Genomic DNA, 24,998 nt, shown 5'->3' on the forward strand with positions numbered 1-24,998 from the left:
AAAAAAACAAAAACAAAAAAGGAAGGCTACCACGAACAACAGAGATTTTTCTGAAAACATTGTGCACTACCATTTTAAGATAAACCTCTCACAGGAAGCTGTCGTTAGCCACTAGTCATCAGGTGACTGAGCACTGCTACTTGCTCTCTCTCAAAGACTCGTCTGAGCACTGTGAACGGGGAACACACCCCTTGGCCTGTCTGCTGTGGATGTCACGTTGGTTGGTCAGTCTGGAACCTGTGAGACTGGCCCAGCCCTTCTGCACTCTGAAGGTGTCCCATCCTCCCTTCAGGGGTCTGCTCTTCCAAGACACGTCACCAGACATGACACAGGGAGGAGACTGAGGCAAGCATGCCACCGTCCCGCTCACCCACCCCCTCCCTTGGTCTTTCAGCATCAAACACTTAATAATAGCAGCACCCATGGCACCCACTGCTGTGAGGATTAAGCAAGATGATAAATATCAAATGCTGGGAATAGCGCCTAGTAACACAGTAAACCCTCAATGAATGTTGCCTGTTACTATTTTTGTTCAGGCCACAGGGACATGCATATACATACGAACAAGGGAAGTTAGATCTGCAGCTAATGGCAGAGTTATTAAAGACAAACCATTGATGTTTTAAAACCTGAATTAGGCAGTCTGTATTCTAAAACACACACACACACACACACACACACACAGTCTGAACCAATTAAATACAATAAAGTTGAAAGGGGATATAAATTACAGTTTTTCTTTTTTTTTTTAAACAGACAATAGTAAAATATTACAGTCGGCTCACTATACACAAAATCATGAACAGCAGCTTTTCATTAGTCTCCAAAATCTTACTCATTTACTGATGCTAAGAACTTAAAGAAAAAGGTACAGCAGGCTGTACGCCTTTTCTCTCTCCCACAAGGCATCTGTTGCTGTACATCCACACCAATCCCACAGGCTTTTACAGAACAGGTGCATAAAGTACTCCAGTCACAATCTCCACACACGTCATCCCTCGCAGAACTCTGCAAGCGAAGACGTGGACAGTGGGGTCCTCTGCGCTCAATCGTCTGCTGCAAACATGGCAGAGCGGGCACCTGTGACCTGTAGAGCTCATCCCAACAACGGAAGTAAAGTAACAACAGCAAAACCACACAACGGAACCTACCAATCCAAAACGGAAAAAAAACCCACAAAAAGACAAAAATCAACATCCCCCTCCCTCCCCAAACCCAACTCCAGGCGTGTCCTCGTGTTTTCCTACAGTAATACTGCTCTCCGCATCGCACCTGCCTGGCCAGGCCAAACCAAGGGACGAGGAAGGCTGGAGTCGGAGCCCCAGGCAGTGTCAACAGTTCCGGTACCATGTCTGGCCAGCAGGTGCCGGGCCAGGTGGAAGACCACGGAGGATGGCTGTGGGGTTTTTCAGTGTGCTTATGCAACAGGACAGAGAACAGCTAGCTACAAGGGGCCTGGCAGCCAAGAGGAATATGGCACCAACCTCGCAGTCAGACATATATGTACACATGAAACAAGAATGGACAGCAAACACGTTCAGTCTTACATAAGTTCTTTGGTTGTAAAGAACGGCTTTCTGGAACCTTTTCTGCAAAGAGGGATTTGCGACCTCGTTCTTAGGCAATCAAATCTTTTTCATCTGCTCGTCTATCAGATGATTACCTAAGTTGCTGTGTATCCAAGTCCAGTACCTTATGATTTTCTACAAACCACTTTTATCTGCATTTTCATGTGCAGTCTTGTCTGTCTCCGAACAGACATACTGTAGATATACATTTCATATACATCATATATATTATTTATAAAAAAAAAGCATTGACTCCAGATTTTACAGTAAGAACTGATTAAAATTAGTTGTACAAGAATAAAGTTTGTTTGAATCTGTGGAGGTTTCTACACAGTGGGTGTGTGTAGTAGTTAAGTGCAAAACAAAAATACTGCCACTTAATTCAGTCCAGGATTTTCGGTTCTCTGGCTTTCTGGGAAAAGCAGAGGCTGCCGATTCACCTGCGTGACAAAGTGCCGCTGCTCCCAGCTCGGGAGGAGGAAGTAGGTGGCCCACGAAGCACACGGCTTCTCCACGCTGGTCGGAGGTCCCCGGCTGGGCCGCGGTACGGTTTAAAGGTGCGGCTGGTGCTTCCACAAGGCAACCGGAGCAAAGATGCCATGGCCTGCGGGGCAGCACGGGCTGCCTTTCACCGAGCGGTCGTGCTGCCCTAGAGTGCAGAGGCTCGTGAGTTCAAGCTCCGGATGCCCCCTCCCCCAACTCCACACACACACACACACACACACGCCCCTCCCCCAACTCCACACACACACACACACACACAGGGGCTCCCCTCCCCCAACTCCACACACACACACACACACAGGCCCCCTCCCCCAACACACACACATGGACCACTCTCAGCCAGACATCACCCACCCCACACAAAGGGCTCTTCCTAAAGGGACCCACGGAATCCAATTTATTATGGAATCCATTCTAGGACTTACACTATATGAGGGAGAAACCTAGCCCCAAGGTGAGGTTTCTAGGAAAAGTAATGACAGCAAGACCCAAAGCTAAGGTAAAAAATTGTTATTGCAACTTACTAAAATCTAACAGTATTATAACAAAAATACTAAAGCAATTAAAAAAAAAAAAAGAATTGCCAAAATCCCACATGACCCTGATAACCACAAATATTTTTGTTAAATTCCACTTCTAAAGCAGGATCTTTGGCAGGAACATAATATTCTGGAGACTTTGGAAACAAAAATCAGGTACTATTCCTGTTGGCTGGTTCTAAATAATCCAAGCCATGGAATGAGAGGAGGGCTTGTTGCCTCTCCCTCTCCCGCAACCCCTGCTTTTCCCAGTGCAGCCTTTAGACAGCCCATCACTGCAGCAGAGGGTGAAAACCCAAGCCCCCCACTCCACTCTGTGCTGAAGCAGAACATCAGGTGAGGGGGCAGTGACTCCTGGGGCCTTGAATTTTGAAGAGGCTCCCTCAATACCGCTCGGTGAGTCTGCTGCACATTTAGCCTGGAGGAGCACTATTCGAGGGGCACCTGGGTGGCTCAGCCGGTGAAGTGACTTCCTTCGGCTCAGGTCATGATCCTGGAGTCCCTGGATCGAGTCCCGCATCGGGCTCCCTGCTCGGCAGGGAGTTTGCTTCTCCCTCTGCCCCTCCCCCTTCTCGTGCTCTCTCTCAAATAAATCAATAAAATCTTTTTTAATTTTTATTTTTTGGATTTTATTGATTTATTTAATTTTATTATGTTAGTCACCATATAATACATCATTAGTTTTTGATGTAGTGAATAAAATCTTTTTAGAAAAAGAGAGAAGCATGGGGCTCCTGGGTGGCTCAGCCGTTAAACGTCTGCCTTCGGCTCAGGTCATGATCCCAGCGTCCTGGGATCAAGCCCTGCATCGGGCTCCCTGCTCGGCAGGAAGCCTGCTTCTCCCTCTCCCGCTCTCCCTGCTTGTGTTCCTGCTCTCGCTCTCTCTCTGTCAAATAAATAAAATCTTTAAAAAAAAAAAGAGAAGCACTGTTCGAGGGGGAAGAATCAGCCCTTGGACTTCTCGGAAGAGGGCCTGACAGGCCGATGCAGGCCAGCAGGGCAGGTTCTGCCTGAAGACCAGGGTAGAGGAAGCCAAAGACTTTGAAACAAGCGAATGTTTTGTTTCCAAGGACAGTAACCAGTCACTTTACTCTTAGTCTTATGTCGGAGAAAAAGGGGGAAAAAGTCCTTTTTTTTTTTTTTAATTGTAAGGAATCACTGTTTAGGGTTTTTGCAGTATATGGATGAGTGTGCTGTATAAGTGACCACACACTGAAATTTTAAGGGTTAGTTTGGAAAGGAAGTAAAGCTTGTGGGGGAAAAGCCACCAAACCGGAAGAACTTCCTCAACAAAGCAGAGACTGAATGGCAGCACGATGATCTTTCTAGATTATCTTTCTAGTTCTGTCCGAGCTTTGTTTTGCTCCGTCTGGCGCTCCCATACCCCTCGCACAGCTGCAGTGGGGGCGTGGGACCACAACACTGACCCCAAATGGGAAGCAGTGGGGGCGCTCCGGAGCAGAGCCCTCGGAAGTGGACAATCTCTTATTTGTATCATTTGCTCTTCTCAGTACTGTGAGCAAACATCCATTTTGTTCCATTAGTTTAGGAATTACACTAAAAAATTAAACTATGGAACTATAAAATGAAACATTCTAGTAAACCAACCCGCTAACTTCCAAAGCCCAAACTTCAACTGCTCTGGGCACCAAATGACTTGTTTTTTTATTTTATTTTATTTATTTTTTAAGATTTTATTTATTTATTTGACAGAGAGAGAATGAGAGACAGAGAGCATGAGAGGGGGGAGGGTCAGAGGGAGAAGCAGACTCCCCGCCGAGCAGGGAGCCCGATGCGGGACTCGATCCCGGGACTCCAGGATCATGACCTGAGCCGAAGGCAGTCGCTTAACCAACTGAGCCACCCAGGCGCCCCTTGACTTGTGTTTTTAATCCCTTCCGTGATGCGTTCCTCCCTCCCCCCACCCTTTTAAACGTGTCTGAAATCGGGATGCATCTGACAATTACTGATGTGAGGCAGTTTAACTGGAAGTATTTTTTTGTTATGACACCTAAACCAATGGTTTCTCTAATAATTATGGAAATGACAGATCTGATAAAACATGATGGATGCTGTCTGGACGCCTTGGGACAGCCAGTAAGAAGCACCACCGGTCCTATATATTCTGTAGTTCCACTCTGACGGAGCCAGCCGGGCAGCGGTGTGAGCGAGCCTGCTCCCCGGGGGGCCCATGCTCCCGGTCAGCGGCATCTGAGGGAATCCCTCCTACTAAGTCACGAGGTGAAGCGCCTCTGGGGGTTGGTGCACAACCAGGCAGGCTCACCAACAGGACAGAGCACAAAGGACAGCCTCGGGAATTTATTACCTGGTCACTCTCCGCCGAGGAATGCAGCTGGGCAGGGCCCTGCGGCCCGTCGGCGATACTCTTCTGGTCCATTTTACTGGGTAGGTTTCTTCTACTTGAAAGCTCTCCCGCAGAAGAGTCTGTCAAACCGTCAAAATCTTTCCCATCGGATACACCCATAAACTCTGTGAAAGAATGGTCCTCAAGGATATTTGTGGTGTGTTCCACGGTCACTTCCCCGGGGTAAAATTCTCTGGCTGGCTGGCCATTTCTGCTGGAGCAGGCATCTTGTTCGGAACAGGAGCCAGTCCTACAGAGGATTTGGGGGTTTTTCTCAGGGATGCTTTGGGGCGATGGGCTCCCTTTGGCTAAGGCACTGTTTTCCTTGAGGGACACCAAAATTATCTTCTCTTTCCCCGAGCCTCTTTCTAGTTCTGTCAACTCTTTGTTTGAGGACGGTCTGAAATCGTGCGCCAGCGACGGTCCGTAATGCTCACTGGAGTCCGTATCCTTTGCCTGCATGGCTAGCTGGTCTGAGCTGTCGCTGGAAGGGACCGCCATGTCAGACAGTGTGGCATTGGAGGCACTGTGGGAAAAGTAGCCGCTGGTAATACTGCTGGTCGTGGGGCTACGGGACACTTCTTTCTCCAAGACCCTTGAGTTCATCAGATCGACTTTAGAAGAAAACCACTCCCTGTTCTCCAAGCTGGCGTTGTAAACACTGAAGTCCGCAAACTCCACAGGTACGTAAGGCTGCGAACTTATCAGCTTCCTGTTAAGAGCTTCCAGATCATTTTCCTCCTCCTCAGAGTCCTGTAGTAATGAAGGGAAAAGTCACTCATTAGCTCCTTTCAGCGACTTTATTGTCGAGACAGGTTTCAAATATACTCATATTAAAGGCATTCACATTCACATGTTTAGTGTTGTTTTTTTTTTTCTTTCTTTCTTTCTGAGTTTGGTTAAATCTTGTCAACTATGGTGCATACAAGTACATTATTCTCAGAGATCTGTGAGCATAAACCCATTATCACCTAATATGGAGGAGATTTCTTTCTTTTGTGCTCACTCAGTGCTAATTGGAAATGCTTCCTTCACTGGTTTAAGTGCAGTAGACTTTTAATTAATTTTAATTAATGATTAGTGTTCAGTTGTGATGTTTGCCCTTTTGGAATAAAATGAGGAGAGGGGCAGCTGGAGGCGGAGAAAAGCTGTTGCTTCACTTGTCCTTACATTCCTCACTTTGGGAAGCCAAGTGCAGGTGAGGAAGGTACTTTGTAGAAGGTTTCTGAGCTATTTCATCAGGGGAGAGGGCAGTAAAATCAAGACCTCAACAGTGAAAAGAGCAAAGAACACAATTTCAACACCCGTTCCCAGTGTTGTATTAAACATCATAGGGCTGTAAAATACTAACAGTGTTACAGTTAACACTTTCTAGGGGTTTGGAGAAGCACCGTTAGAGGATTTGGCCAGAGGTGAGGAAGGTACTGAGACATCACTGAAAATCTCCTTTATCAAAGAGCTTTAGAATTCTGTTTGTAAAGACTAGTAAATATGCAGAAGTGGGTATTCTTAACACCCCAGTCTGTCCCTGAATGGATGATTCTTCTGTATTTGGTAGAAAACAGTATAAAGCATGTGGATGTTTTATGTTCAAATAAAAATAAATGATAAATGATGCCTGGCTGGCTCAGTCAGTAGAGCATGTGGCCTTTGATCTTGGGGTTGTGAGTTCGAGCCCCACAGTGGATGTAGAGCTTATTTAAAAAGAAAAAAAAAATGATATTACTATCTAGCATTTTAATTACCCTCATAAACATCTGATGACATTGCAAATATTCCTTTCCTCTTACAACATGACTTTCAATGAGTATTCATCAGGCATCCACTATATGCCAGCCATTGTCCTAAGAACTGGGAATACCAGTGTTGAGCAAAAACAGGCATGGTCCCTGCCCTCATGGTGTTACGGCTTTGGGTCCTTGCTCTTAGAACAATCCTGGACCCTGATTCGGTGGATGGAAATTTCTTTCTTTTTTTTTTTTCAAAGATTTTATTTATTTATTTGACAGTGAGAGACACAGCAAGAGAGGGAACACAAGCAGGGGGAGTGGGAGAGGAAGAAGTAGGCTTCCTGCTGAGCAGGGAGCCCAACGCAGGGCTTGATCCCAGAACCCTGGGATCATAGCCTGAGCTGAAGGCAGACGCTTAACGAATGAGCCACCTAGGCGCCCTGGTGGATGGAAATTTCATTCGGTATAATAACAGGGAGACTGTGAAGACCTGCAACCAAAACATTAACCTTACTCATTAAAGGATCATTTCAAGAGGTCGAGGACAGAGAGAGGATGGGAAAGAGGAAGAAGAGCATGAGCGAAGGATATGTCAGATGGCAGTTCACAAATGAACATCAATTTCATCTGCTGCATTTTATAGTAATAATTTATTATTTATAATATTATAAATATATTATAGGTGTCCCTATAGTAATAATTTCTTTTGCGTAAGATGCTAACTACCTAAATCAATACCTTAATGCTCTTCAGTGCTCCTTAGTTTTTAAAATAACTTGAATATACATTACATAAAAGCATCAGGTGTCTTAATTCCATGGCTATTAATCAAAGGTGACTATCAAATATCAGCGATAAAAAATTCCAGAAATTAGCAAAACAAAATTTTGGCAACACTAATCTTGCCATCTTATTTTTAGCTACATTTCACATTAGGTAGCACTGTCAAAAGAGGGGGTGGGGAGAATGTTTGGAAAGGAGCAAAGATTGGACAGAATTGAATCAGTAGCTTTTGCCTGTATTTTCTACATTCTCTACTTGATATGTTTAGACTGAAAATTGAACGTCTAGTGTTTGCATCTTTATATTTCCTTTTTTTTTCCTTTTTAAGTAGGCTCCATGCCCAACGTGGGGCTCGAACTCACTACCTGAGATCAAGAGTCAGAGTTGCATACTCTCCCGACTGAGCCAGCCAGGTGCCCCCGCCCCCATATTTCCTTCTGATTTAAGCTGGCAAAGATATATAATTCCCCAAGCCCAGGAGTCTTTGATGTAATTAATTACTGAAAAGTTAGTTGCTGCAAGAAAAACCAAATCAGAATGTGAGAATTAGTAATTTGGGGCTCCTTTTATGCCTGGAGTTATTTCTTCTGAAGACTGAGGAAAGGCCTGTCATCCTAAAATACAGCTTTGCTGAATGAAATATTCAATCATGAATTTATTGTGTAGAAACAGGTGCATGCACATTTGTCAAACACATGAAGATAAAAAATTATTCCTAAAGGATGAGAATGAGCTTAGGAAAAACTGAACAGTCTACAAACCCCCCAAGAGATTAAGTTCCAATAGGGATCAGTACACAGTTGTACACTTGGGATGGGAATGGGAGAAGGGAAATGACCCAAAGAGAGAGGCTAGCGGAGTAGGGACAAGTAATTCCAGAAAAAAAGAAAACTTAGTAGAGATGAAACGTTTCCCAACAGGTAAACAGACTGAAGGTTTATCAAGTTATTGCCTTCAAGGGGAAAAAGAGAGCACTTAATTGGTTCAAACTGTACCTTAAGGGAATCTGGTTATATAGACCTTCTACTCCAGAAATATTTATCATTGTATCTGAAAGGAGACTAAGCTTAGCACCTTCTACTATGTCTTAATGATACAAAGAATTAAAACCCTACCTAAAAGTGAAGCATGGAGTCAAGTTCTCAAGCCCTTCTATAGCTACAGTCTTCATGATTTGTTTTTTGCAATTAAGTTTATGCAACTGGTATTTACCTACAGACAAAACAGCTTGATTTTAAAAAGGGATCAAAACCCCCACGAAAGCAGTGACTCCCTGCAAGGAGTTTCACTTAATTAAAGTCATTTTCACTTCTACTGGGATGGAGTCTGTGTTGTCCCTTAGGAAGACGGTCTCTTTTTGGAAGGACTGTATTAGCCTAGGGCCCCAGAACTTCTGTCCATGGTACTAAGATGCTGGCAGCCCTTTCTAGAAACAACAGTAGGGCAATTGAAACTGCACTATTTTGGGGAGCACCTGGAGTCAGTGGGGTCAGCCCAATTCTGCTGAGGGATGGGGTCTTTGTTCTTATGCTCTCATTAACTGTGAGACCCTGAGGCAAGCCACTCATCAAGTCCTTTGTTTCTTCTGTAAAATGGAGAAATAAACCATATGCTGTCTATGCAAGACCCAAGGGAGAAGTGATTTCCTTTACACTCTTCTGCTTCATGACTTAAAAAAAAGATAGACTCCAAAGGCATATTGTCTTTATCTTATTCAAACAAGAGATGAAGTACATTTGTGTATCTTCCCAAATTGATGAGACAACAAACTCTGCTTTAAGAATTAAGGGAGCTATATAATACTCTATTTTATGTGAAACTGTGAAAAATGATTTCAACTTCCTTTGATCAGACCAAACCACTGATTCACACTTTGATTTTTCAAGAATGGAAAAGGAAGGAGAGTGAATGGGGAACAACGTAATAAAGCAGTTTATGCCCATTTGTAAGAGGAGAAATAAAATGAAAGCTTCCCGAAGAGAACCAGAACCTCAGAGCAAGCAATTAAGACTGTTAAAATCTACCAAAACATCCTGGAAAAGCTGCTATCTGAAATAAATCAAACAGTTCAATAGTTTCAAAGATGAAGAGTATTGAGACAGATATCTTTCTCTTATTTAAAAAAAAATTTTTTTAGGTTTTATTTATTTAAGCAATTTCTACACCCAACTTGGGGCTGGAACTCAACGACCCAGAGATCAAGAGTCACATGTTCTTCTGACTGAGCCAACCAAGCACCCTTCTTTCTCATTTTTTTTTTTTTTAATTTTGTTGTTGTTGTTGTTTTGAGCCGGATTTCTAAGGAGAGTAGAGGCAGATCTCTCAAGATTCCAGCAAGGAAGATGATACCATCAAACCCTGCTCAGCAGACTTCAAGGTGTGTTTGATCACACAGAGCCTAACTGCTGCTTAGGAGTTGCTAAGTTATGAGAAGCTCGTTCTATCCTACCCTCTGCTAGCTGAAAGTCCTGAGATGGGTTTTATCTAAAAACATTACAAGGAAAGTAAACGATGAGGCAAACTCTGTCAACAGTGAAGCCATCTGCTGGGCAGATCCAGAAGGGTCATCCAGCAGTCTCTCAATGGGATGTTCTACCAAAATGTGTCAGTAACAGAGGTTTAAATTTAGTAGCCATGCAACATGGTGGCAAGTTCCACATCAACCAACAGATCCAATAAGCCAGAGAGCCAGAGAGTTTGAAGGGATAACGAACTGGCCAGTTGGCCTTTTTTAGCCCATGCCGCAGCTTTATTAACTAAGTGGGGGGAGGTCAAGTAAGTGACTGAGCAGTTCATTAGGATCCAGAGATACATGGGCAGCTGTTGACGTTCACCCTCTTCTGCAGTAGGAATTGCGATGGGGACTTGGGATAGAGGGGCCAGGGGAACACAGAGGCAATGGTGGGGAGAGGGACAGAGGTGCGGGGGAAATGGTGTCTTCTCTTCTGTCCTCAGTGGACAGGAGTAATGAGAAGGTCATTTCTGAAGATCTGCTAGCACTCCACGCATGCAGACGGGTGGCCGACCACATCTCCAGGGTAACTTCCGGTTGTGCATCAGCAGCACGTTTTAGAGCCGTTAGAGGACCTCACACCAATGAGTCCTTGGACGGGGTCAGCCATGCTGCGGGCGGGAGAGGAAATGTCCCGTGCGCTGCCCACAGATCAGACCGCGCACAGACGTGAACATCAGGCAGCTCCGTCTCGCTCGGAGCTGCTTCACTGTTTCAAAGCCCATGAAGCCACAGGAAAGTGAAAGCTGAGACACAAAATAAGACAACTCTTTCCAGACCCGAGAATACGGTTTGTTTGTTTTTTATGTTTTTTTTTTAACTGAGGTATCATTGATAATTCGAAGTGCCTGGTATACAGCGTCTTAAAAACTACACTCAAATCGATAATTTGAAAACCAAGCGCTGGGGAATGACTGTTTTACAGGCAAAGTTTCCACCTACCTGTGGATGAAGTACAGATAAGTCATCCCCAAAGCAAGACCGACACCAGTGGGGTTGGGACCTATTTTGCCAGCAAATGAGAACAGGCGACCTGAGATGCCGAGCGGGCGGTGGGGGCACCAAGGGCTCGTAGCGGGGCTACAAACTACAGAATAAGCTGGACAAGGGCATCAGGCAGCATCAGGCAACGCGGAAGGAGCTTTCAAACACACCCACGGCTAAGTGCATGATTACTCACTGCAAGTAGGTGCAACTCCTCTAGGTAGATTAACTTCAGAATCTGGGCAATATGCATCGGCACATTAGAAAGATTCACAATCAGTGACGGTGATCTCATTTACACTTTTTAAAGACCAGAACCCGGAAGAGTGCCCTTTCCCCCCTTTCTAAGCAGGCTGCTACTGAGCAAAAAGATAAATAAAACCGAATGGACACTTAGGAAAAAACCACAGGTCATGGCCACACTCATGCAAGATTTCATTACCGGTGATCACGTTAAAAGAAAAGCAAAAAGCAAAGCAAAAAGACCCAGTCCATTCTCTTCACGCCTCCTACGGGATCGGACGAGCGTCTGTGAAAGGGCCTCAACCCACCACCAGGCAAGACGACAGAAGCGGTTCCCGAACTTACAATCTCCTTCTCGTGCTTGCTACTGTGTTCTACTGGTATACTGCTGCCCTCGCCTCCGGAGGGCACAGTGCAGCCCGGGCTACGTGCCTGAGGTGGAGGCATGCTCTGCAAAGGTCAAGACACACAGATGCATCACATACAGAAGACGCCGACAGCCCAGATACACAGCAAGTACGTGCCGGTTAGAAAAGCAGCGCGAACACGTCTACTCCCGGGCGAGGAGTGCACCCTGGCTGCGGTTAAACCACCGACGGACTCTGACGAGACCACACACACCCCACGGCAAATCGCATCCTTGGTTTTATCAACGTAAAAATAAGTAAACAATAAATAAAGAACGCCTGTCACGTTTTCCAAACGCCCAGGGAACGGCTCCTTCTCACTTGGAAGAGCCGTAAACGCACAGAAAGGAACATCAAGAGCACCACGCGAGAAACCCCGCCATGACCCCGTGCGACCCACACGCGTCCACAGGCACGGCTCCTGCCCCCCACGCAACACGATTCTGCTCTACTTTCCACGGTAGAGACGCGCAGCACTTACCTCCTGGCTGAGGAGCGGCCTCGCTTCAAGGGCTATCCTTTTCTTGTGTTCCTCCTTTACAGGCATTAAGGGTTTGAAAAACTTTGGTGGCTGGGGAGAGAATGCTTTAAAAGGACTGACTGTTAAGGCGTGGGGGTTCTCTGATGGACAACCTGGGGAAGACAAACAGGCACGGATTGACGGGCACACCGGAAGCACAGGCATCACCTAGCCACGGGAATATCTGGTTCGACAAAGAAATTACCAGGCTAATATTTGGCTGCAGATTAAAACCGGTGGGGGCAAGAGTGGAGATGTAGCTACCAAGTCCCAAAGAGTCAGCATCGAAGAAAGCAGAAACTGAATTTTCCACCTTCTTTTCAAGATCCCCCTGAAGCGCTGCCTACTAGACCGATTTCAACGCATGCTGATTTTCCGTTGCTCTGAAATTCCGGAGTCTATTAGCCTTCCATGCATTTGGGCACATTTTCATTGCAATATCTTATTTTCTATGTTTCTCATTCCATAGTTCCATTTCAGGATCTAGAATGGCACCTTATCGTATCTTTCACTGCGTATAGCACGTAGAGGCTCAGTAAATATTCAAGGAATGGATACTGTCTGCACTTTTTTGCAAGCCCTGTTTTTCCTCAGGCCACCTTCTCCATATGTCTAAGGAAGAACAATTCTGCTCTCCTGCTCTGACTCATTTCTTACTTTTGTGGAGCCTCTTTCCCTCCTTCTGCATTTTCTTCCCAATTCACTGGTACGATATCATTTAGTAGGCAAAATATATGGTGTAAGGTAATAGAACTGATTCACGTTTTCAAAGAATACTATTCGTCTCAGGGCACTGGGAGATTATACAGTTAGGTAATAATGCTGTCACTGATCAAACTCATTTCTGGTACCATTTTTGAAACTGCTTTAGAAATCAAAAAATTCTCATAAAAACTCTTTTGAGTACAAAAAAGCATTACACAGGTAGATACTCTTTTGGTAAAAAATGAAGTCTAACCACAATATAGTAAGATTTGTTTTTGTCTCAAAAGGGACTTCAAATTCAGGAAATGGTGTGGGAAAAATGATTTGAAAATTCTGAAGTGCTACACAAAAAGCCTATTATTATTATCTGGATGATATACCGGATCCAAAAGCAAAAAGAAATCAAGTAAGTGGACATGACATATTCTCTTCAAGAATACAGTTTAGAATCATCCAGCACATTAGAATTTCAGGTTCCTATCTTATTAAATGCCACCTACAAAAGAACTTCCCCCCATGCTTTTCCTAAGAAATTATAAAGAAAGAACACAGAAAAACAATCTCACCACTACTTTCTTTACTCCTTCGAGGCGAATCCCTGGGTAAAGTTCCGTAACAGGCTATATCTTGGTAACTGGAGCTATAGTCAGACATGTCTAATTGGTTCTCTAGCCAACCCTACAAGGGAAAGATACGGGTTAGCTGTAATTAAGTCCCTTTAAAATGAGAAGTGAAGCCCAGATTTGAGTTTTTTCCTATTTTTTAATGGCAGTACATGCTCTTCTTTCTTTTATTTTTATTATAAAGTATTTCAAACATACAGAAAAGTATGAATGGCTGAATAATATGACAAATACTATCATACCCAGGGTAGAGCTAGAGTCTTAATGTTAATAATCCTATCATATTTGTCCAAGATTTAATAAAATTATAACAAATGGAATAAAATCCCCTGAATCCCTAAGGTCCCACCCATTTTCCTCCCTCCCCTGCAAAGGGAGCCACCTTGATAAATTTGGTATGTATCTAGGGTGACTGAATAATTTAGAGACCACAGTGAAACGCTTTTTGGAGTGAATGGGTTCCACTAATAATTTCGCCCGGGTAGCAGGCATACGCTAGGACTGCCCCAGGCAAACCAGACCTGAGAGTTAAAAGGATCAAACTAGCATAAAATATTGGTACACTAAGGAAAGAAAACTCCATTTGTGTATCATATAAACTTATTTAATCTTACGCAACTTCTCAGGAGTTGGCTGCCTAAAAGACTGGATTTTAAACTCTTGATGACATAATCCATGTTTTACTCTTTGAATCACTCAGTCCCTCACATAATAACGTAAATATAATATACGCTCCAAGCAATATTTGCTGAGAAAGGTCATGTTGCAAAATATCCTTATTTTTAGACACCTAATTTGCCTAGTTGAATTAATTTTGATTATGCGATGGTAGATATAATACTTTTTTTTTCCTTTTTTGTTTTTTGTTTTCTTTTTAAATTCACATAAATGTGGGCGCCTGGGTGGCTCAGTTGGTTAAGCGGCTGCCTTCGGCTCAGGTCATGATCCCGGAGTCCCTGGATCGAGTCCCGCATCGGGCTCCCTGCTCGGCGGGGAGTCTGCTTCTCCCTCTGACCCTCCCCCCTCTCATGTGCTCTCTCTCTCATTCTCTCTCTCTCAAATTAAAAAATAAATAAATACATTCACATATAATGTGTTATTGGTTTCAGAGGAACAGGTTTGTGATTCATCAGTCTTTTTTTTTTTTTTTAAAGATTTTATTTATTTATTTGACACAGAGAGAGAGAGAACAGTAGGCAGAGAGGCAGGCAGAGGCAGAGGGAGAAGCAGAGTCTCCCCGCTAAGCAGGGAACCCGATGTGGGGCTCGATCCCAGGCCCCTGGGATCATGACCCGAGCCGAAGGCAGCGGCTCAACCGACTGAGCCACCAGGCACCCCTGTGATTCATCAGTCTTATATAACACCCAGTGCTCATTATAACATATACCCTCCTTAATGTCCATCACTCATTTACCCCATCCCCCTATCCCCCTCCCCTCCAGCAAACCTCAGTTGATATAATACTTTCTTAAATCACTGAGTGAGACCCATAAACACACAAATGTTCAATTTGGTGTCGTACTATGCTGGTATGGAAAATATGCTAGGTACAATGTTAACACTGAGTGCATAGCAATTTCACATCAAGTATTTGAACCTGGAAATGGACGCGTGGAGACAATGACCAGCATAAGATTAAGATGGGAAGTCCTGAGATTTTAAAAACACCAAGATACCCTAACTTTTCAGACTTCGACTCTGCTAGTAACCTAGCCATGCCCACACCACAGGTACACACCTTATCATCTTCATCAAAGCCAGAAAGGTCTGGTCGACTGGAGGAGACCTGTAAGAGAGCCATGGTTTCATCAATGTGGTTTATGTATTTAACATAAATTACACAGAAATACAGAAATGTAATGTCACATTTACAGTTGAAGCCTGTATGAAGAGTCTCAACTCCCTCTTCTTTCTACAATCCTCAGGAATAACAACCACACTAAATTTGGGGTTGATTATTTCCATACAGGCTTTGTATAGTTCTTATATTCATAAAATTGATTTATATATAAAAATATATGCACATATTATATCTAAATATAATGTATATGCACATGTAATATATATTTTGCATATTTTTATCATTAAAATAAGTGGTATCTCACCATACATGGTCTTTTTCATTAGTTTCAGAATTTATTTGTTCTATTCTAGATAGGTATCTAAGCTCCTTCTAATTTTTTTCTATTACAAACTCTGATAAAATAAATTATTATTATTGTCCCTAAGTATCACTCTAGCTGTATCCCACAATGATTGACATGTATAACATTTCAACATTTAGTTCTAAATCCATCCTATGTTTCTTTTTTATTCTAAGTTTATTTATTTATTAATTTAATCAACCTCTACACCCAACAAGGGGCTCGAACTCACCACCCCAAGACTGAGGATCGCATGCTCTGATTGAGTCAGCCAGCCAGGAGCCTCCTCCTACGTTTCTATGAGGAGCTCTAAAGGGTATGTGAAGGCTTGGAATCTCTGGGCTGTAGATAACGCATATGCACCTTCAACTCTGCTCTTCCATAGCAATTCTGGGGTTAGCTTATGAAATCCTATAAGAAATTATGCTGGGAATTTATAGATTAGTTTAAGGAGATGTGCCAATTTTTTGGATACTGTGTGTTCCCATCAATGAGCACAGTCTCTCTTTCTGTGAGTTTACGCTTTATTAATGGTGATAGCTGTATTCAGATTTGGTTTTTGTAAGAAAATTCCATTTTGTTGAAGCTTGTTTTACATTTACTGCTATAACATTATTCATAGTTTGCTCTTACACTGTCGAAATCTGTCGTGATACGTCCCTTTTTATTGTCAATAATATTGGAATTAATATCCCAATATTTTCTCTCCTTCCCCAATTAATCTTAACTAGAAGTCAGTCAGTCTATTTGACCAGTCTTTTCAAAAAGCCCACTTTTCAGCTTTGCTGATTCTATTGTTGGTTTTCTATTTCATACATCTCTGTTCTAATCTTCATACACCTTCTTTGAATTTATTATAATTCTGCTCTAGTATTATTACCTTTAAATTTTTTTTATTTTGATTTTGTTTTTTTGATTTAAAAATCTTTTGTCCATAAATACTTCTCTGTGAATCTCTAAAAAATACATTACTCCTCCTCTCTTTAAAAAAACCATAACCACAGGGGTCCTGCCTGGCTCAGTTGGAGGAGCGTGCGATTCTTGAGTCATGAGTTCAAGCCCCATGTTGGATGTAGAGATTACTTAAAAAAATAAAATCTTAAAACAAAAACAAAACTAGAATATCATTATCACATTGTAAAAAATTAAATGATTCCTAGATAGTAACCGATATCCCCCAGTGTTCAAATGTCTCAGACACATTGTCAGTTAATTCTGAATCAGGATCACAATAGTTCACACGTTTTCCTTTTTCTATGTCATTTGTTCCTATAAAGTTTCCCTTTGCTAATGGAGTTCCTTAGGTGTCACTTAACATTCTCTTCTGTCCCCCGTAAATATCAGCAGTCAGATTCAGAGTCTTGATCAGATGTAGGTTCATTTTCTAGGGGGCTAGGAGTGGGGACAGAATACTCCTTTAGGTGATCTGTCTTTACCTTTTAGCACAGATGTTTCCCTCCATGTTTTTTACTCTTCTTTTTAATACAAGATCCACACATCCCTAAGAGTGGCTCTTGTTCTTTCATTTTTCTCTACTGTCTAGCATTCGGCAGTAGAAATGGAATAATAGGGAACTCAGAGCCTAGTTTTCCTCTAAGTACTTCACCTGCATCCCACAAGCACTGATGTGTGTACCAGTTTCTATTTTTCAGTTTACACTGTATGAGTCTCTTATTATCAGTTTCTAAATAACCGCACTGTGGTCAGAAGTAACCTGTATGTACACCACTATAGGGATGTGCTGGGACTGGCTCTGTGGCCTGCTCTGAGACAACGTTTACATACGTTCACCATGTTTTTAATCATTTCCTGGCAATTCTGGAGAGGAACAAGGTAATGATACTGTGCCCTTCCTTGAGAGGATCTTTTATTCTGCTGCTTCTGGAGAAGAGACTGCTTTGAAATTGTCCGTGCACTAGTTTGTCCCGGGACCCTGTCCCCTCCACTAAGCAGTTCCTGTCAATTGGATTTTCTACATGAACTGGTTAAGAATGAGAATCAAATGGTCAATGGAGAGACCACGGACCAGGGAAGCGTGGACACGGAGGTACCCAGCGCTCTATCACACTGACGGGCAGCACAGGAAAATCCACCAGGGCGACAAGGACAGAGCAGCACCCAGCCAAGTGCTATAGCGAACTCTGCCACCCTTAAACCAACTACGTTCCATTTAGGTCTCAAGAAACGTCTTTCAAGGACATAACTTTCTGAAGAGAAATCCGGAAGATTCCACTAAAGGCGCGGGCATGGGATCGTAACTGCACTCTGGTGTGTTTCCCTGGGAGGAGAGGCTTGGCTGTCCGGGATGCCCACGCCAGGACCCATGTGCCCCCCTCAAACCCTGAGACATGTCACAGAAGCAACAGACCCTCCACAGGGGGTGCTCACATTATGAACGTTCGGTGTGCTGAGACTCCTCCTCAGGTGCCGAGCTTTGGTGGACAGAGCTTCTTTGACCGTGACCGCCTGCAAAGGTCAAGGTAACATTTTTTTCCCCCTCTGATGACAAATCATATGTTTGTTGTGGAAGGTTTAGAAAATATAGAAAGACACATCATTTTAATGCCACACTCCCTCCCATAGTTACAAAAGCTGGACTCTTATGGTCCTCACTAATTTTTCTTTCCTTAATCTACCAAAAATGCTTTCCATACACAAAACCAGGACAACTGCTGAACTAAAGACATTTTTTTTTTTTTTAATTTATTTATTTGACAGAGAGATAGTGACAGCAGGAACACAAGCAGGGGGAGTGGGAGAGGGAGAAGCAGGCTTCCCGCGGAGCAGGGAGCCCGACGCGGGGCTCGATCCCAGGACCCTGAGATCATGACCTGAGCTGAAGGCAGACGCTTAACGACTGAGCCACCCAGGCGCCCCTGAACTAAAGACATTTATGTGGTAGATTTTTTACAGAGGTAGACAGAGAAAACAGAGAAGAAATACCCCTAACAATAGATCTCATTTGCAAAATGACCATCAACTTCTATGCTGTTTGTGTTTTATTCACGCAGCAATTTCGGGGGGATTTCCACTAAAGGCAGATTTTTCTGACAGATGCCAATCTTAGTCCTCTTGTTGCTCACAATGCACTTTCCATGAACTTCCAACTGCTGCTTCTATGGATGACAACTCCTGTCTCAGAGTTCCACTGCCTAGTGGGTTAGTTTCATGGGAATGTCCTGCTACTGTTGCAGAAGTTAACCTAGACCCCCCAAAATTAGGGAAATAGTAACAGCATGTGGCTAAGCACATGGACTCTGGAGTCCAGCCTTCCTGGTTTACAACCAACTTTGTACCAACTTAGCGGTGTAGCCTTGGGCAGGCTAGCTAACTTCCGGGGCCTCAATTCTCTCACGTAGAAAAGGGGATTCTGACAGTGTCTACCTCCCTAGCAGGGCCATCTTGAAGATTAAATGAAAGAATGTTATCTAAATTACTTGGGCAGAGTGCTTAAGTAGAAGGTACTGAATAGAATGCAGACATTATTTTCATTTTTGCTACTTTGTCTGGAGAGATTGCTACTCAAGTTTTCCTTCTCTGATAGATGCAGAGGGAAGGTGTTTGGTAAATAAATTCGTCCTTGTCCACTTGGTGGTGGGGAGGCTAGTGCTCTCGCCCTCTGGTCCGGACGCTGTTTCTACTTGCCTGCCGGAGCCGTTCAAGGCTCAGAATGTTCTCCACCTGCAGCACGCCACGCGTGTATTTCTCTATGTAGGTCTCCCCATCTGAAGTGCCTTCATTTTCACTCCTTGCTGCCATGAGAGCCAGGGTTTCCCGGTCCTCAATCTCCTCTGTTGCCTGAAGGGACAAGAAGATTATTCACTTTCTTTCTTTTTTTTTTTTTTAATTACAATACTTTCATGTGAACAATATTTTTATCCAAATTGTGGTGAGAAAATGATTTAGAAGTTCTAAGAATCAACACATTCTCTAACACTTCTATTTCGATATTTTTAAAAAGTAATGTATATTTACCTTTGGTATATTGGATACTATTTCATAGGTTACACCACAGGAATAAAATATATTCTTCAATGATATTCTCCTCTTCAGACTCTGGGTGAAGCTCTGGTAGGAAAGGAAAGCTGAATTAAGCGATGTGAAATACGTAAGTTATTCGGCATTTTACAAATTGTAGAAGCATTATCAAGTACTGTGTTTTTGATACACATACAATAACTCAGAAAAACGGAACTGAAAAATCCTTGCCTCTGACCGTGAAGGACAACAGTGTCCTTCATTTGGGGATTTTAGGATTTGTAGTCCATTCAGGGATTTTGGGGGTTGTGCTTCTTTCTCATTGGCAGCCTTCCTTTTGATCTTGATAGGGTTATTTATTTAAAGATTATTATTTTTTTTAAAAAGATTTTATTTATTTCTTGCCTTGTCAATTTTTGCCATTCTAAATGGTGTAAGGTGGTATCTCAATGTGGTTTTGATTTGAATTTCCCTGATGGCTAATGATGATGAACATTTTTTCATGTGTCTGTTAGCCATTTGTATATCTTCTTTGGAGAAGTGTCTGTTCATGTCTTCTGCCCATTTTTTGACTTGATTATTTGTTTTTTTGGGTGTTGAGTTTGAGAAGTTCTTTATAGATCTTGGAAATCAGCACTTTGTCTGTAGTGTCATTTGCAAATATCTTCTCCCATTCTGTGGGTTGCCTCTTTGTTTTGTTGAGACTGTGGACTCCAAGAAACAAACTGAGGGTTCTAGAGGGAAGGGGGGAGGGGGATGGGTTAGCCCAGTGATGGGTATTAAAGAGGGCACGTACTGCATGGAGCACTGGGTGTTTTACAAAAACAATGAATCGTGGATCACTACATCACAAACTAATGATGTATTGTACGGTGACTAACATAATAAAATTATATTAAATTAAAAAAAGATTTTATTTATTTGAGAGAGGAAGACAGAGAAAGAGAGCACTAGCGGTGGGGAGGGGCAGAAGGAGAGGGAGAAGCAGACTGTCCATGGAGCAGGGAGCCCGATGCAGGACTCAATCCCAGGACCCTGGGACCATGACCTGAGCCGAAGGCAGACGCTTAACGACTAAGCCACCTATTTATTTTAGAGAGAGAGCGCGCACAAGCAGGAAGGACAGGAGGAGGAGAGAGAATCTCAAGCAGAGTTGGACGCTCAACTGCCTGCACCACCCAGGCGCCCCAAGATCTTGATAGGGTTTAATCAATCCTCGTATAGAAGAAAACTGGAGAGGGTCCATTTTGTTGGCAATACCTGTGGGATGAGATCTGGGAAGCAGCAAGGATTTTTTTCTTTTTTTTACTAATTTATTTATTTGACAGAGAGAGACACAGCGAGAGAAGGAACACAAGCAGGGGGAGTGGGAGAGGGAGAAGCAGGCTTCGCACGGAGCAGGGAGCCCGATGCGGGGCTCGATCCCAGGACCCTGGGATCATGACCTGAGCCGAAGGCAGACGCTTAACGACTGAGCCACCCGGGCGCCCCAGCAGCAAGGATTTATTTTGGGCCTGCCTCTTGTCCTGTTTTGTCACTAAACTCCTTGGCCTTGGCACTTAGCCTTTTTCAAACAGTGACGTCATAGCTCTACTGTTTCCTAGGATTATGGGTCTCAAACCGGCCAAGGGGGAACGTCCTTTGGTGGGTGACATCCACCTGTGCTGTCCTCATGCCCCGTTACCTGCGGTCAATAAGAATCAGGCTGTAACTTGGCTAGTGTGGTGACAATTTGCACGTCCACTGTATCAGCACCACAAAACATGGTTCAGCTTTATGACAGAGGGAAGAAAGAAACTTTGAGCTCATGTAGGCAACAGCAGAATCAGACCCCATTACTACCTGTTTGTTGTAAATATTGGCTGCAATCCGTTTTCGTAATACTAACTCCATAGCAGCCGGGTGGCTGAGCTGGACCGTGGTTTTCACTATCAGGTAAATCCTTTCATTCTGCGGCGTGACCCTATTCAGGTGAACGGAATCATGCACTGAGGAGTCCCAGGAGGCTGTGGCTGAAACCTAAGAATAGGAGAAGGGTTGGGGACAGGGAAAAGACCCAGCTCAGGGGCTGAGGTTCGACATCACACATGAGAATGAGAAGAGAAACGCAACCCCACTGAATCATACGTGTTTCTCCTCACTTTTTCTGAGCGACAACACACATTCAACTTTTTAAAGCCCCCAGTCCTCTCCCCCAAAGCAGACCACAGCAGTTTAACGGGAAGATAGGCCCATAGGCAGGTGCACTCATCTGAAGCCCAGGAAGAGAACCACAGGGGTCAATTACCTCCTCATCACTGTGCTTTATGATGGGCAGGTAGAAAAACTGGCTGCCGTGCTCCTTGGGCAGGATGGAGTTGACGCCCGACGCGTGGGGGCCCACGAGCTGCTCGTTAGCACTGAGGTCATCGGCTGACCACGTCCAGGGCACAGAAACAGAAGTGGAAGGAAAAGTCACTTTTTAAGCAAGCACTGAAAATTTTTATTTTATTATTATTATTTTTTAAAGATTTTATTTATTCATTTGACAAAGAGAGACAGCGAGAGAGGGAACACAAGCTGGGAGAGTGGGAGAGGGAGAAGCAGGCTTCCCGCTGAGCAGGGAGCCCGATGCGGGGCTCGATCCCAGAACTCTGGGATCGTGACCTGAGCCGAAGGCAGATGCTTAACCGACTGAGCCACCCAGGCGCCCCAGCACTGAAAATTTTTAAATATGCTTTCCACAGATGACTTGTTGCACTTTCATTTTTTTCTTTCCTTCCTTATCCCACAGTGGAAATAGAGATGCTAATTCCTCACAATAGGTCTTATCCTTTCCAGAAACAACTATGAGAGCCAAAAAGGTACCCCATGAGTCTCTAATAAAAGAGACAAATATATTCCATATGCAATCCTAGGAGCAGAGATTTTCTCTACAAAAACACAGCTGAGACTCCTACTTTCTGAGGTCAAATCTCCGTGTAACCTGGTGTCACGCTTGCGTCCTACTTATACAACTTACACATGATTAGAGATTTGAACAGCTAAATAATCAATCTGGAATCAAGTTCCAAGCACCTGGGCGAAATACAAAGATCATCTTCTTCCAATGCCCTAAGCCATGTGGGATTCACCCTTCACAAATTTCTATACGTGGTCATCCAACCATTATGCGTATCCCTCCAATAACAGGGAGCCCATCGCTTCATGAGGCACACGTCCTACTTCCAGGATCTTAAACAATTCTTCCTAGGAAGAGCCAAAGTCACCCTCCCCAGGGCCCTCCCTCCAAAAGACAGGTTTCCAGGCTGTGTTTTGAGATTCCAGGGGCCGTGTGCGGAAGAGCTTGCCTGAGCCCGCCCATCACCCCACTTGGCAACTCTGCCTTTGTAGTCTACATACAGGCTTCCATTTAAGATTTCATTCTGAAAGTGGATTTTCCTGCTAAAATACACTGAGGACCATCATTCTTGGTTCATGCAGGTTCAATCCAATCGCTACAGTAAAGAACAACCCTTAATGCAGGGTTTACAGTGTAATCACATTCTGGCATTGGCGCTATGGCGGAGGGGGGCGGGGGGAATGGCTCTAATCAGAAATGCAGATTCCTAGGGCCCCACAAGCCTAAAGGTTCAGAATCTCTGAGGGTGATTACTTTCTCAGGTAATTCTTTTTTTTTTTTTTTTAGATTTTATTTATTTATTTGAGAGAGAGAGAATGAGAGACAGAGAGCATGAGAGGGAGGAGGGTCAGAGGGAGAAGCAGACTCCCCGCCAAGCAGGGAGCCCGCCCGATGCGGGACTCGATCCCGGGACTCCAGGATCATGACCCAAGCCAAAGGCAGTCGCTTAACCAACTGAGCCATCCAGGCGCCCCATCTCAGGTAATTCTTGTGTCCACTGATGTCTCTCAACTGTAACTGTTTGTTTTTTTTTTTTTTAAAGATTTTATTTATTTATTTGAGAGAGAGAGAATGAGAGAGAGAGAGCATGAGAGGGGGGAGGGTCAGAGGGAGAAGCAGATCCCCCGCTGAGCAGGGAGCCCAATGCGGGACTCGATCCCGGGACTCCAGGATCATGACCTGAGCCGAAGGCAGTCGCTTAACCAACTGAGCCACCCAGGCGCCCTCAACTGTAACTGTTTTGACATTTTTGAGTTACGACATCTCTCTCATAACTCTGAGAGTTATCTCTCGTAACTTTTTTTTTTTTTAAGATTTTATTTATTCATTTGAGATACAGAGAGAGAGAGAGAGCATGAGCAATGGGAGAGGCAGAGGGAGAGGAAGAAGCAGACTCCCTGCTGAGCCAGGAACCCGATGTGGGACTCGATCCCAGGACCCTGGGATCATGACCTGAGCCGAAGGCAGTCACTTAACCAACTGAGCCACCCAGGCGCCCCTCTCTCGTAACTCTTTTTAAGACTAAATATCCACTTCGCTCTTCCAGTGATGCTACACGTCAAGGTTTATACATTTGGTTGGACTAAAAATGTCACCTAGACACAGCATACGAGTGATTAGAAAAGTCATTTAAGGAATCAAAATCAGGTGGGTCTGAAAAGATTACAAACCTAAATGAAACGCGAGGGCCCCTCGAACACGGATCTGCTTACCGTTCAGATCAAGGAAGAGAACCGGTATGTGAGTTTCCATTCCAGGTGGTGGGACCCTAAATTTAACAACAAAATTTAATCACAACAAATACGTGTTTTACATTGTGTTAGATGATCAAACACCACAGAGGCGCGGAAGCGGAAAAGAACCACTATGGGGACAGAGATTCTATTCATGAAATATCTGCACTTTTTTTTTTTTTAAGATTTTATTTGAGAGAGAGGGTAAGCAAGCACAAGCAGGAGGGGGTAGCAGGCAGAGGGAGAAGCAGACTCCCCACTGAGCAGGGAGCCCAATGCAGGGCTCAATTCCAGGACCCTGAGATCATGACCTGAGCTGAAGGCAGATGCTTAACTGACTAAGCCACCCAGGGGCCCTATCTGCACATCTCTTGATGTCCCTGTTAACACACATCACGAGAATTATGTGACTTCCATAAAGAACCACCAGTTATATAAATCAGATGTAATTAATTGAAACAAAGATTATTTGATGGCTTTCTAGAAATAGTCCTAGTGATGGGAAAAAGGGAAGGGATGGTGTTAAGACTAGAGACAGGGGACAGGATCAGAACCCAGAGGAAGTAAACAAAAAAGACAACACTGAAAAAGCTTAGAGTATGAAAGACCTATTAAAGGAGGAAGGGTTGTCTATGAAAAAGACCAAAGCAGTGTTTTATCAAAAACTGGCCCATATGCATCTGAGTCACCGGGGGGGAGGCTCTGAAAATGAAAAGTCCTGGGCCCATCCTTCCTCTTGTAAATCAAAATAACGAGGGACAGGACCCAGGATTCCACAT

At 43.8% G+C, this 24,998-nt stretch overlaps 1 protein-coding gene across 1 annotated transcript in view; it reads right to left on the reverse strand.

The window, feature by feature from the left end:
• Window positions 1-620: 620 nt before the first annotated feature.
• KIF13A (kinesin family member 13A) overlaps window positions 621-24,998 on the reverse strand; it is a 205,489-nt gene continuing 181,111 nt past the window's right edge. Inside the window, exons 29-41 of the mRNA XM_034985737.1 lie at window positions 24,199-24,254; window positions 21,893-22,017; window positions 21,448-21,624; window positions 19,603-19,695; window positions 19,273-19,425; window positions 18,016-18,093; window positions 15,222-15,269; window positions 13,427-13,538; window positions 12,117-12,268; window positions 11,574-11,678; window positions 11,182-11,223; window positions 4,938-5,729; window positions 621-2,217 (exon numbers count right to left, since the gene is read on the reverse strand). Of these exons, the coding sequence (XP_034841628.1) occupies window positions 2,197-2,217; window positions 4,938-5,729; window positions 11,182-11,223; window positions 11,574-11,678; window positions 12,117-12,268; window positions 13,427-13,538; window positions 15,222-15,269; window positions 18,016-18,093; window positions 19,273-19,425; window positions 19,603-19,695; window positions 21,448-21,624; window positions 21,893-22,017; window positions 24,199-24,254 (1,954 nt within the window). The 3' untranslated portion in view covers window positions 621-2,196. The remainder of the gene's footprint in view (window positions 2,218-4,937; window positions 5,730-11,181; window positions 11,224-11,573; window positions 11,679-12,116; window positions 12,269-13,426; window positions 13,539-15,221; window positions 15,270-18,015; window positions 18,094-19,272; window positions 19,426-19,602; window positions 19,696-21,447; window positions 21,625-21,892; window positions 22,018-24,198; window positions 24,255-24,998) is intronic.

The sequence above is a fragment of the Mirounga leonina genome, unplaced genomic scaffold (genome assembly GCF_011800145.1).
Source record: "Mirounga leonina isolate KUSES-001 unplaced genomic scaffold, KU_Mleo_1.0 Mir_366, whole genome shotgun sequence".
NCBI lineage: Eukaryota > Metazoa > Chordata > Mammalia > Carnivora > Phocidae > Mirounga > Mirounga leonina.